The sequence below is a fragment of the Nicotiana tomentosiformis genome, chromosome 3 (genome assembly GCF_000390325.3).
Source record: "Nicotiana tomentosiformis chromosome 3, ASM39032v3, whole genome shotgun sequence".
Lineage (NCBI taxonomy): Eukaryota > Viridiplantae > Streptophyta > Magnoliopsida > Solanales > Solanaceae > Nicotiana > Nicotiana tomentosiformis.
The window spans coordinates 48503924-48518222 of NC_090814.1; the positions used below are offsets into that span (position 1 = coordinate 48503924).

General features: G+C 36.0%; 2 protein-coding genes across 2 annotated transcripts; one reads left to right on the plus strand and one right to left on the minus strand.

Moving 5' to 3' along the window:
- Nucleotides 1-345: 345 nt before the first annotated feature.
- On the plus strand, nt 346-6730 carry LOC104119552 (eukaryotic translation initiation factor NCBP-like). Its single transcript, XM_009631082.4, has 6 exons — nt 346-677; nt 3338-3433; nt 3546-3650; nt 3779-3856; nt 6148-6267; nt 6347-6730. The coding sequence occupies exons 1-6, from the start codon at nt 528-530 to the stop codon at nt 6476-6478; spliced, it is 681 nt and encodes a 226-aa protein (XP_009629377.1). The 5' UTR covers nt 346-527; the 3' UTR covers nt 6479-6730.
- Nucleotides 6731-9270: 2540 nt separating this feature from the next.
- On the minus strand, nt 9271-11825 carry LOC104119553 (superoxide dismutase [Cu-Zn] 2). Its single transcript, XM_009631083.4, has 7 exons — nt 11665-11825; nt 11470-11571; nt 10982-11077; nt 10832-10863; nt 10657-10732; nt 9864-9917; nt 9271-9430 (listed from the first exon to the last, which is right to left on the minus strand). The coding sequence occupies exons 1-7, from the start codon at nt 11744-11746 to the stop codon at nt 9402-9404; spliced, it is 471 nt and encodes a 156-aa protein (XP_009629378.1). The 5' UTR covers nt 11747-11825; the 3' UTR covers nt 9271-9401.
- Between the last annotated feature and the right edge of the window lie 2474 nt (nt 11826-14299).

Consider the following 14299-nt stretch of genomic DNA (forward strand, 5'->3'; position numbering starts at 1 on the left):
TCTAACATATTATAATTGATAATCGATCATTCTTTTCAGTGGATTATAAATCGATTCTGTGGTCAATTATCAAGCTATAGTCAATAAATCAACCTTTTTCGTGGTCGATCATAACCTATTATTATTGATAATTAACCTCCTACTTAATCGTTTATCAACCAATGATCGCTAATCAACCTTCTTTTGGTTGTTTTTCAATCACTAATCAACCTTTTCTCAGAATCAATAATTTGCCTCCTCCTTGATCAATTAAAGTCATTTTCTTGATTTCAAACGTACCAGAAAAAAATAAAAAAAATAAAAAAAGTCTTTTAATTAAATCGTAGTGTACTAATAAGATAACGCGGGTGATCCGACCCGAAAGTACAATGGTCTTCTTTGCTTTCATCTTGCAGTCTGTTCATTCTATCACACCCAATAGGGCAGCCACCAGACACCAGAAAGCCGGTGAAGTATATTCATATACATAGACGTGTAGATATATAGCTGTAATTTATAGATATACATAAAAACTAGGGTTTTGATAAATGGAAGTGACGGGGGAGAAGAGAGAGTTGGAGAAGAAGAACTTGAACAATACTCCATCGCCGACGATTGATTCCTTGACGGCAGATAGAGAAGCCGAAGATCGCGAACGCGTTGCGCTTGATCTCAAAGCCGGTCTTCATCCTCTCAAGGTTTCTCTCTTTTTAATTTGCTAATATGCTTCTTCTTCTTTTTTTTTCTTTTTTTTTTTGAATTTTGAAAAACTGTCTGTTGATTTTTACGATTATTTGTTCATATGTTGGGACATGGATTGGTGCTTTTATTCTTTATTCTTATGTGAGGTGTTCTTTTATAGAATTAATTTATGAGATAATATATCTTTCTTCGATATATAGTTTTATGAAATATGGTTCTGAATGCAATATAATGAACTCTATACTGTTTGGGTTTGGCTACTCTTTTGAATTGCGAGAGTTGGCTAGGTCAAACTTGTGTATGAAATGCTCGTTGATGCCTTTATGGAGTTGGATGGGAAGGAGAAATTGTTACTGGGCACTTAGCTAGGAAGTAACCTCTTTGAGTAGAGGGGGAGAATACATGAACCCGGAGAAATCACTTAGTTAATAAAATGAATGCTAATGTGCCATCTGCCTAAGCCTTAGCGGTCAGATTTACCTAATACTTTTGCTGGTGGGAGGTAGCAGGTACCTAATCAAATAGTCGAGGTGTATAGAAGTTGGCCTGGACACTACTGTCATTAAAAAAAGAAATACTAATGATTCAACAAAAGAATCACCACCATTAAGCATATATGAAGAACTGCAACATTGGAGCTAGTGGAACTTCTGGAAAATGGGTTGGTGATTTCTCATTGAGGACAATATATATGAAATAGCTATTTCTGACTTGACCCAACGAGGGGATTCACTGCATAAATTGAAGGCAATCTTAATGCCAATGATCACAGTATAGCTTTCCATCTATTCTGGTTCTCTCATTTTCTTCTGCCAGTTGATTTGTTTAGAGATATAAAGCCTTCATTGTCTTCTATGATCCTTGACTTTGAAACAAAATTCAAGTTTTGCCTCTTGTATGACAAATTTAGTAGAACTTAAATCTATAAAAACAAAATGGAGAGCATATCTTCAAACTTGGAGTTGAATATCTTCTGTTGGACCGTCACTTTTTTATCGTTTTAAGTATTTATTCATAAGTTAGGTGCATGTACTAGCCTTTCTTAATATATTAAGAAAAGCAATAGAACTTTGATTATCAATTAGAGGAGTATTTAGTGATGAGCTTCCAAAATCTTTTCCTGTTCTTTGTACATGTATCAACATTTTTCTTACTAGGCTGCCTTCATTTTTAATTTTTTATTTTTAGATACTTGTATTGCCTTCATTTTTATTTTTATTTTTGAACACTTTTATAATTATTTCCTTGCTAGCTTGCCTAGATATGTCAAACAATTAGAATGGAAATTGATACATGATCTACAAGTTAATTGGTCTATTCTAATTGCAACCTGATTATCTTGCCTAGTTCAGTCAGATGATTGCATGATAACATGATCCAACGTCCTTTATATTTAGGGCCAGTTTGGGTAGGGTTATGAAAATTACTTCCGATTTATTTGAGTTATCATTAGTAATAATATGAGGATTGATTAAAATGACCAGTTCTTTAGGCTGTATTCCTTCTTAGTCTAGAATTGCATGTTTAAATAATTCTAAATGAAATGATTAATAGAAGTTTTTTCATCCAGTTCAATAGGCTCTAACAATTCTGCCACAAATAATTCTAATTGCATACCGTTTTTCACATTGCAGGAATCTCACATATGACGTCTTAAAGTAGTTACATCTTTTTTACAAACTACAAAGATACAACAACTGTGCTTCAATTCTAAGCAAGTTAGGGTCGACTATATGAATCCCCACTTACCATGTCAAGTTCATCTCAAACCAATATACAAAAAAAAAAAGTACTAGAAGTTCTCTATATATTCTATTGTCATATAAATCTATGTTCTGATAGGTTTAATCTCCTAGAAAACATATGACCTATAATAAACGTACCAAGCTGACTAAAACATATTCCTAACTAATTGGTATCGCCTATATATGTCTTTTTCTTCCATTGTGTCCTATTTGTCGCTAATTCCAAATGGATTCCAAAAGATTGTAGTTCTTTTGAGACAACTACATTCCATGTGATTTTAGGTCTACCTCATCTCGTTTTAACACTGGCCATTGTTTCACACCTTTGAATTGGTGCATCTGAAGGTCGACACAGGATATGATCAAATCATCTCAAGCAAACTCGACATGTGCTAGTTGTCCCTTTTGACGAATGTGGTCATTTTTAATCTTTCTCTCTCTTTTACAATGATGAAGTGGAGCGTTGGAGCAATGGTAAAGTTGTCTTTGTGTGGCATATTTCACGGGTTCGAGCCATGGAATCAGCCACTGAGTAGGGTGCCTACATCACGCTCCCCTAGGGTGCAACCCTTTTCCGGACCTACGTGAACACGGGATGCTTCGTGCACCAGACTGTCATTTTCTTTCATCTTCTACAATGATGATGCAGAGGTGTCTTTTGTTTTCCTAAGTTGTATGAGACTATCTAGATTTGAAATTGCACAAAATCTATGAGGATACTTGCACAACAACTAAGCACCCTGTTATGCCCACTTGGCCTCTTCCATCGATATTAATATGACAGGGATCATAATGCCATTATTCTATGTGTACAATTATATATCTGTCATGTTTTATTGTTCATTTTTTGCTATTATTATGTAATATCTCTTATTTGTCTAGGTACTAACCTTCTTCATTCTCATGATCAGCACAATTTTGTGTTTTGGTACACTCGGTGGACACCTGGGGTTCGAACTCAAACATCGTATGAGGACAATATCAAGAAAATTGTTGATTTTAATACTGTAAGTCATTTTATTTGTAGAAAATTTGTTTATACTTGAAGTATCTATCTTCTTTTCAAAAGTACTTGAATTCGGCTCCTTTATAAATGTACTTGGCATTCCTTATCTGTAGGTCGAAAATTTTTGGGTTTGCTATTGCCACTTTGCTCGACCATCAACATTGCCAAGCCCAGCTGATTTGCATCTTTTCAAGGATGGCATTCGTCCATTATGGGAGGTAAAATCTTGTGATCATGCTGTTAACTGCTGCTTTTTGGTGTTTTCTAAGTATTTCATTACAAGTTTGTATTATGGATATCTCGTACTGAGTTAATTTTCTGATTATATTGTTTAATGTTTATGAAGGATTCTGCTAACTGCAATGGTGGAAAGTGGATAATTCGTTTTAAAAAGGCTGTCTCAGGCCGCTTCTGGGAAGACTTGGTAAGTGAGCTATCCTAGGGTGCTTTTGCTATGCGGAAAAATGTTTTCTGGAAAATATTCTAGCAACCAAACACTAGAAATTAATTTATTTTCTGTGAAAAAAAAGCATTTTTCCAGAAAACTTTTTAAAAAATTTCTAGGGCAAGTCTTTTTCCTTCATAATTATCTTGACTTTTAATTTCATATCATTGCTTTAACCAACACTTAGACATTATTATCAATTATTAATACTCAAAAATTTCATTAAAACCACTATCTGGTTTGCTAATATTTATTAAAGATTATTAATAAATATTTTTCAAGAAAATAGTTTCCACTCTCCAACCAAATACCGGAAAACAATTTTCAGGAAAATGGTTTGTAGAAACACACCATACCAAACACACCCTCAATGTTAATTCCATTTAACTAGACTCCTAGTGTTATAGATAAAGATATTAAGCGCAGAAGCAGTATGATATCTTTTAATTAAATTATACGGTGTCCATGATGTTAGTAGTAGTACTTTCCAGATTTCCAAATCGAATACCAAAATAGACCGGTGCCTTTTAGTCTAAGGGGTCATTTGGTTCATGGGATAAGGTGTGATATCCTGGTTTAGACTTTGGAATTAAATTTAGTGCTATTTGTACATCATGCCTCTTTACAATTTATATTTTAAGAAAATGACCCTTTTAGATCTCTTATATGTAAAAGACAAATCGCTTACGTGTAAAAGTAAATCTCGCATGTGTTAGAAAAAAAGTAGAGTTATAAAACTAAAAACAAGTCTGTAAAAAATCACAAAAGCAATTGACCCCTGAAGCCCTTTTTTAAAGACAAATCGCTTACTTATAAAAGTAAATCTCCCATGTGTTAAAAAAAGAGGTAGAGTTATAAAACTAAAAACAAGTCTGTAAAGAGCCACAAAACCAATTGACCCCTGAAGCCCTTTTTTATTTCAAAGCGCTCTGATTCTTCGGCTGCTCTTATGCTGAACAAGATTTTCGCCAAGCTTCTTCAGTTCTAAGAGAGACAGAAAATAAAGCTTGAAAGAGGTGAATCAACTTCTCCTTTGCTCTCGCTGCATCAACATAGAATATGAGAAAAATAAATTGGTCTCTTTATTCATTTTCTTTGAGCCATTAGCATGTAGAAGTTGAATTCCTGATAATTCATTAATGGTCTTGAGATATAGATTAAATTTGATCAAACTTACTTTGCTATTACCTAAATTTGATACGTTATTTATAATTAGAAAAGGATGACCATTTATCTAGAGGATGACTTTGAAATTTTTGCTGCATTTGCTATCTCAAGACCATGAATTTACAAATTATATTTATCTATTTTAGGATACTTCTGTGATAAGTAAATATTGATTTTTATTATAAAAATACCAACAATAATTATTATTTACCCATATGTCGGTTCACGTTAAAATTGGAAACAAGAAATTTATCCAGCTTCAAACCAAGCACGTGTCTTGGATTATACATAGTATATCCCATTTTTAATCCAATGAACAAAACAAAGCAATGGCAATAAATAATCCAGGAATTATTAATCCCGGATAACTTTTTCCGCGAACCACACGACCCCTAAGGATGCTGAGATACCCCTATGGGATTTTGCTATCTAGCCCAGAGAGTATAAGCACTGAAAGTTCATTTTGTACAGTAATTCATAGACCTGTGTTTCTCATCTTATTATCTTTTACTTTCTGGCTTCATATTTCTTTCAACATCCCAGTATACTACCCAAAATGTTTTAGTCATGTATAAGATGTCCTTTGCATAGAGTTCATATATTTGCTTGGACTTCTTATACTCGCTATTGTGAATTTACTTAAGTTGGCGTCGGAGGTTGTATTAAGATTGTTACTTTTGGATATTTAACCAGTCGTTGGTGACTTTGCTGAAGTCACTGTGTCATTCATTTTTTTACTTTCGATAAGGAGTATCATTCATATTTTATTAGCCATCACCTTAGGTAATTTTTGGTGAATTTACACCGTCTGAATAATTCTTTATTATGGAGAAAAGTGTCTTATTTTAAGTGTATATTCTTGTTGGATGAATTTGTTACTTCTTCCTTTGTCAGCTAAAAGAAGTAAAATGGCTAAATAACCATTAGTTAGATGATGTGAATGTAATAGCAGCAACTATTAGTAGCTGTATAGGTATAGCAAGATCGCAAAAACATTGAAAGATCGGTGACCGCCTGCACAGTTAACTAGTACATCCTCAGACTGTAGTGCGGCTTGAATTCTGCTTTAACTTCTAAATGTGATGTGGCTCTTTCTTACCTAGGTGCTGTCCCTGGTGGGTGATCAGCTTGATTACGGTGACAATATATGTGGTGCAGTTTTAAGTATTCGTTTCAATGAGGATATATTGAGTGTGTGGAACCGCAATGCATCAGATCATCAGGTTATATACCTAACCTGTACGTAATTCATTCTTTTCATGTGAAGATGTAAACATGCTTAACTCCTCTTTGCTTTGCCAGGCTGTGATGGCACTCAGAGATTCAATCAAAAGACATTTGAAGCTTCCCAGTAGCTATGTCATGGAATACAAGCCCCATGATGCTTCTCTTCGTGACCATTCATCATACCGCAATACTTGGCTGAGAGGATAAACTTGCAACCGCCCTCTTTGCTATTGAAGCTGCAGGAGCTCAGATCGCAAAGTATTATTTTATTTTGTTGGTCTTTGGTCAAGCGCAAATCATGGAGAAACTTCCAATCAACTTGACTGTCTGTCTGGTCTTAGTGTGCTAGATTTTCTATATCCTCTGTACTAAGATATATTGGCAAAATTTTTGCCTTGTAATATGCATTCGCTACCAGTTTTTGAAGAAGCGATGTTATCTCAAGTGCATATTACGATAGCTCTGTCAAGTAACTTTGGCGCTTTACCATCTCTTGGAGGTCTGATATACTCAATAATCCCTCCTTACATCAACTGGTTATTTCCTTCCAACTACCAAACTAGGTCGAACAAACTTTAAAAAACAGAGTATACTGACACTGCAAAAAAGTGGGCATCCCCTATGGAGAAAACATCCTCACAGGGTGTAGAACTGCGAAACTTAAATCTCGCAGGATGCGGTTCTACAACCGAAGAGGTAACTTCAGTTCTTATGGTGTACTAGCAAGGTTCCTGCAGTCCAATTCGAGTTAAAATCCTTCGTTATACTTTCGGTCCAAATATACCCATGTCATAATACTATTGGTTCAAGTATACCCCTCTTCCGTTAAATTTGTCCAAGATGGACATCCAATCCTACGTGACACTGACATTTGATGAGGTGAATGCCACATGGCCCCTAACCCATTTTACCCCTCCCTTTATTTGTTTTTTTACTATTAAAATTTTCTTCCCTCCACCACTATTGTCATCATAACCGCCACTATTGTCATGTGTCCTTTGATTTATGAAAGATAAACCATTAAACGAACCTCTGTATACGCCAAAGTTGATGAATAAACTACTTCCACAAAAACAAAAATATTGTCGAGATAAATTGTTCCTATTTAGAAATTCATTACTATATAACAGCAGAGGTCAATGGCAATGCATCATTTACTTGTGGAATAATCACTACAAAGTTTTCTGATCCAGAAAATCTCAAGACTGCATAATTATTTCTCTTTTTCTTTTTTCTTTTCTTTTCCTCTTTAAGCCACACTAGTAAGGAGTTCAGGGTTCAGGATTCATGTGCATAAAGAGAGCAAAATTTGGATCGATTATTCCACCAAAACTCCGCCAAGCTAGCATTGTATCAGATAGCGGTCACCTATTAAGATTTGGAAAAAAAAGAATAAATTACCTAATTTTTTTTCAATGTTAAGTTGTAAGTCTTAGTTTCTCATGACTTTCACTCAATTCATTGATCGTTAGTATACTCACTAAGTAGCAACGTAATTACTAAATAGTAATAGGTTTCATCGCACGATGACCACCAGATTGAAATCTTGAATCCGCCAAAATTTTCGATGATTTTGAATCATATTAACACGCAACTAACATAAAATGTGATGGAATTTTTGGAATCTCTTAACTCTTAATTTAAAGTCATAAATTCGAATGGTGGCGGTAATAGTGGTAATGGTGGGGGAGGGGAAGGGAATTTTAGTGGTGGAAAAAAAAAATTGAAAGGAGGGTAAAATGGGTTAGGAGTGTTGAGGTGGCATGCCATGTGGGATTGGATGTTCAACTTGGACAAACTTAATGGAAGGGGGTATATTCGAACCAATAGTATTACAGCAGGGGTATATTTGAACTGAAAGTATAACGAGGGGTATATTTAAACCTTTTCTCATAGTACAAAGATATATTTGGCCCTTTTCCATAAATTTTCTGGTAACTTTCACCGCAACAATAAATCTCTTTTCTTCCAACTGATGTTATTGGTAGTGAGAAACGTCATTTGAAGTTAACAACAACAACAACCCAGTATAATCTCACTAGAGAGCCTTACCCCTACTCTGGGGTAGAGAGGCTGTTTCCGATAGACCCTCGGCTCCCTCCCTCCAAGAACTCCCCACCTTGCTCTTGGGGTGACTCGAACTCACAACCTCTTGGTTGGAAGTGGAGAGTACTTACCACTAGAGCAACCCACTTATTAGTTCGTTGGAGTTAATACTATGTTTATTCCAATTTATGTGACATACTTATTAGTTCGTTTATAAAGAATGACACATTTATATATTTAAAAATAATTTAATTCTAAGCTTTTCATTTTATTATTTTACCCTTAATTGGAAGCGTTTTTATAATCACAAAAATGTTATAGAATATTTAAGATCATAAGATTCAAATGTCTTATGACCAAACATATTATGACATGTTTAAGATCACAAGTTTCAAGAGTCTTCCTTTTTTCTTAAATTTCATCGAACTGAGGGACTGTTACGTAGCGTTAGCTGGCAGAGGTTAACAAACAAGTTCTACCTATAGCTCCTTGGTGCTTGCATTTTGAGTGTATTTCAAAACTGCCCCACAAAGGAAAAAGGATTGCTCCGTTCCTTTGATCTACATGGTCAGGACAAATGTACAAAGGTAGGATCACAAATATCTAAAGCCAACTTAAACAGGGAGAAGTTAAGCAGAGAAGGTTTTAAGGTTCAGTTAGCTCCGTTTTGAGATAAGAAGATATCACGACTAGATGTCGTTGGCCAGCCTATATATCATTCTAGTCAACAATTTTATTTTATTCTCTCTTGGATTTTGAGACATTTATCCTAATTCTTAGGCATGCCGTTTCAATATTTACTGTCCTAATTATAAACTGATGCCAATTCCTCCTTTTACGAATGATATTCAACCAGGAAAGGTGTCTCATGCCTGAGATATGAGTAGGAAAAATAATGTCTCACATTAGGAGGAAACCTCAAAAAATTGACCAGAGAAGTAAAATCACTTACCTGGTAGCGCATTAGAAGTATTTTATTCATTAGCTCTTTGGGGTATAGGGTAAGGAATGTCTGAAAGTTAAGTATAGCTACAACAACGAGTACTTTGACAGGAGCAACAAGATGAAGTGAGTAACACAAGTACTAAACAGATGACTGAAGCCCAATAACGCCTGCAGAAGACAGGTGCAACAGATATTAGTGCCTCAGATATACAAAAAAGGAAAATCCTAAATAAGGATAAACATAGATCTGCAATTTCGGAAAAGAGGTAAATTTCTCCATCAATGTAGCAACTTGGAACTTCAAGTTTAAGCAGCAGTCATTATCTGGACCTAAAATGTTGGCACGTGACTGAAAGCTAAGGCTCTTTGTTGGAGAATACTGCAATTTAGGTTCAAGTTCATATCCAGCCGTAAAATTACTAATTAATTAGCTTGAAAATCAGTATCACGCTTAAGACATTTTAGTAGGCTTGAAGATTTAACTTGAGCTAATAACATGCTGCATTTATATGTCGCTAGCTCAACACAGGAGACAAATTTAACAACAACCAGTACGCAGATATTACCAAAATATCAAGGAATAGAGAGAAAATGTAGTTACCACAACCAACTCTTGCACCGGCATTCCCAGTTGACTTACTAAGTTCATGTCCACCTGATGAAGAGTTGCAATAATTAGCCAGATCTAGACTCAGAGAGAGAAATACTTCAAAATATTTTGATATTTATGGTAAACACATAGAAAACATGAACAATGGCGTTTTTAACCTCAAGAGAAATGAACAGTAGACCAGGTTTCAAAATGATATTAGGAACCAAATGAAGAGATCTCATAGATGATACGGCGTGCAACAGTGTAAAAGACATCCTCAAGGGGGAAAGGCCCAGGTTTTTTTTTTGGGGGGGGGGGGGGGTGGGGACGAGAGCAATAGGATTAATGGTCACAATCCATGACGTCTAATTGAAGAAAAGCAGCAGTTTAGAGCACACAAGGTTTGATGGAACTTAAAGCAACAAAAGTTGCTGCTGTGACCGAACAACATATTGTGTACAGTGAAATAAATCGTTACAGAAGAAGTAACAACAAGCTTTGCCTCAAACAAGCTACTTAATCCTTACTTGAAGATAGTTTACTTGATTAAAATGTTTAATAATACAATTCTGCACAAAACCTCAACTGAATTCCCATATAACAGAACATCAAGAATTATCACAGTGTTGTACTGTACATTATCTTGAAACCATTATAAAGGGTGTATAAGGTCTGCATAGCTGCTTACACAGCAAGCCGAAAGGAAAATTGTGATGGACTCCATGCAACATCTTGAATTGACATCAACTTCCATCAAACATTACTCGAAAAAAAGTAAAATATATTGGACCAAGAACCATACCTCTTCCCAGATCATCAGGATCAGCATGCACAACTACTGCCCTCCCCAAGATGGAGTGTACTCCACTAAGCGGAATCTAATTACAAAAAAAAAAAAAAAAAAAAAGTTGGCATTAGTATTGTCAGGCAATATTTCAGCCAACTACAGAATTTAAAAAAAAATCCAATAGCAGTACCAGCATATCTGAAATTGATATCTCGGCCACCCCTTGAGTGAAAAAGGAAAGAGAGAAAAAAATCATAAATCTCTCAAGGGAATAATCTAATTAGAGCTCAACTTGGAAGTTGAAAAATATGAATTATGCATGAACAATAGTAAAACTAACCATCAGGACCAGCAACAATGTTGCCTAAATCGCCCGCATGACGCACATCATCAGTGGGAGCTCCATGATCCTTCTTAAGTGGATTAAAATGAGGTCCTAAACACCAACGAGTTTTAAGTTGTGTGCATTGACGATGTAAAAAGTATTTTACACAATCAGGTAATACAAAAGTTAATGGCAGGTAACTCTCTGTAACAGCATTGAAGGGTAATCTTTAATTAATTGGTAGTAACCTGTTATAATAGTTTAAATTATACTAATGGTATTATTCCACTGTCAGTACACAAAACAGTACAGAAGTCAATCACCCCCACAACCCCAAAAAGAAATTGCACCATCAAATAACAATAGCAACAGTGGTTTTACAGCTAAACAGAAACCCCCAAAAGAATCTTGAAGTATTACAAGAAAAAGCAAGCATCTTGAACTACACAAAAGGGGGGAAAAGAAAGCAGAAAAAAAGTAGAGCAAAGGATGTAGCTTTTGACCAGTGGAATTGCAGCCATTGGTAGTATCGCCCAAAGCATGAATATGGAAACCGTGAAGACCTGGAGCGAGACCAGTTATTCTTCCTCTCACATGGGTAGCGCCTGTGTTGTATACCCAAATCCAAAGAAGAAGAAGAAGAAACGTTGATTGATACACATAATAAAAAGATATGGGGGACAAAAGTGGGGATTTACCGTTGGGTTGTTGGATGAACTGTAAGGAGCCTTTGACGCTATTGTTACCAGAGATGACAGCCACTGCTTTCAAGGCGCCCATTTTTCCCTACAATATTCAGACTCTTTCTCCATTTTTTGTGTGTGTTTTGGGCTTGTATAAGGGTCAGCTGCCAGGTGCCTGCCACGCAGCCATTTATCTGTTGGTCCTTTTTTTTGCTTCGGGAACTCAAAATTCATGGATAAATTACATTTTAGATAAAAGATCCCCTTGATTCTGATGTTTTCCATTAAATTTCTCCGAACTGATAATCATTACTTTCTCCCATCCCTTTTACATGTTCTTTTGCTAAAAATTTGTTCCAAGAATTGCTAATTTTTCCTTCAATCATGTAAAGAAATTAAGCTAAAAAGTAATAATAACAAATATGAAAGGAAGAAATATAGAGAGAAACAATGAGAGCTTTTTTTTCTTAATTTCTCCCAAGTGTTTTCAAGTATATACAATAGGACGTCCAAATTCTTTATTTGTAGGATTCCATTGAGGTAATACAAAGGATTATCATAAATATGATATTAAACATTAAAATCATAAATAAGTAGTAAAAGTTACAAATATAAGTAATAAAGTAGTGTGAGTTATAGACATAACATAAAATAGTAGCGAGTATTTATTCCTAGAGTAGTCGATGCAAATAGACATATGTTGTAACGACTCGACCAATCGTTTTGAGCTCTAGCGCGTCATTCAGCGGTTTGAGACCCTGAGCAACTTCACTTCGGGTATTATGACTTGTACGTATGGTCAGAATTTAATTTCGGGAAGTTTGGAGTTGATTTGGAAAGAAAATTCTAATTTCGGAAGCCTTAAGATGGAGGAATTGACTAAAGTATGATTTTTGAGTAAACGACCACTGAATCGGGATTTGAAGGTTCCAACAGGTTCGTATGATGATTTTGGACTTGAGCGTATGCCCGGAGCGGGTTTTGGATGACCCGGGAGCATTTCGGCGCCTATTATGAAAATTGGCATTTTGGAAGAATTCCCTAAATTTGAGTTGAAGTGCATTTCAATGTTATCGATGTCCGTTTGGGATTCTGAGTCTGGTGATAGCTCCGTAGCATGATTATGGTATTGGGAGTGCGTCCGGATGTGGATTGGGAGGCACGTAGGTCATTTCGGGGTCATTTGGCGAAAGTTAAAAATTTGGTTAATTTTGAGAAGTTTGACCGGGAGTGAACTTTTTGATATCGGGGTCGGATTCCGATTACGGAAGTTAGAGTAGGTCCGTAATGTCAATTTTGACTTGTGTGCAAAATTTGAGGTCAATCAGACGTGATTTGATACGTTTCGGCATCAATTGGAGAAGTTTGGAATTTCAAACTTCATTAAGTTTGAATTGGAGAGTGATTCGTAGTTTCGATGTTGTTTGGCGCGATTTGAGGCCTCAACTAAGTTCGTAATGTGTTTTGGGACGTGTTGGTATATTTAGGTGAGGTCCCGAGAACCTCGGGTGGATTTCGGATGGTTAACGGATCGAGTTTGGACTTGGAAGGAAAACTGAAGCATCTGTCTTCTGGTGTAACCGCACCTGCGAGGTTTTGGCCGCAGGTGCGGAGCCGCAGAAGCGGCCAAGAGGGTCGGAGAAGCGGTTCTGGCTGGGGTAGGCTAGGACCGCAGATGCGGTCTGTCACGACCCATTTTTACCTATAGGTCGTGATGGCGCCCAACACTACAGCTAGGCAAGCCAACTAATAAGTCAATCGTACATTGGTTAAACTTTTATTCCAAGAAAATAATAAAATACCAACTTCTACCAATATGTGTGTCAAGACCCAGTGTCACAAGTGCATGACCATCTAGTAGATTATACAAAACTCCAAATACTGTCTGAAATGAAATAGACAGAATATAAATATAAGAAGAGACACTGGTAACTGTAAAACGGCTCAGAAAGGCAACTCACCACTATGCCTCGGGATGACGTGGGTATGTGATGATAGGTCCTCCACTAGTACCTGTCTCAGGTCCTGCACAAAAAGTGCAGCAAGTGTAGTATGAGTACATAAACAACGTGTACCCAGTAAGTATCAAGCCTAATCTCGAAGTGGTAGAGACGAGATGACCGATTTTGACACTCACTATGGGTCAATAATAACTGAAATAAAACTAGGATATTTAAATCAGCATGATTTACAAAATTCACAATAATTTATTTAATCAGCAGAAATAATCAAATTCCTTCAAATGTAACAATTCTCAATATACTAATTAAATTCCTTCAATTCAAATAGTTTCCAATTTATCAATTAAACCTCATTTACAGGAGTAACAATTAATTCCTTAGCAAGAAAGAAAAATAATTCATTAAATCCCAAGAATTTTTCAATTTATTAATTAGCTTCACAAGCTGAAATAAATTATTAAAGTATCGTATAATTATTATTATTAGGCACGATTTCTGCCGAGGACGTACGGCCCGATCCAGATTGTCATGTACACTGCCGAGGGACGTGCGACGCGATCCATAGATGCATCTATCCTGCCGAGGTATTCGGCCCGCTCCACAAGAAAGGAGGACATTTTCTTATGTGCCTCCGGAAGGAGAGTATATTTATTATAAGGTAAATTCGGGAGGAGAACAATTTCTTTTAA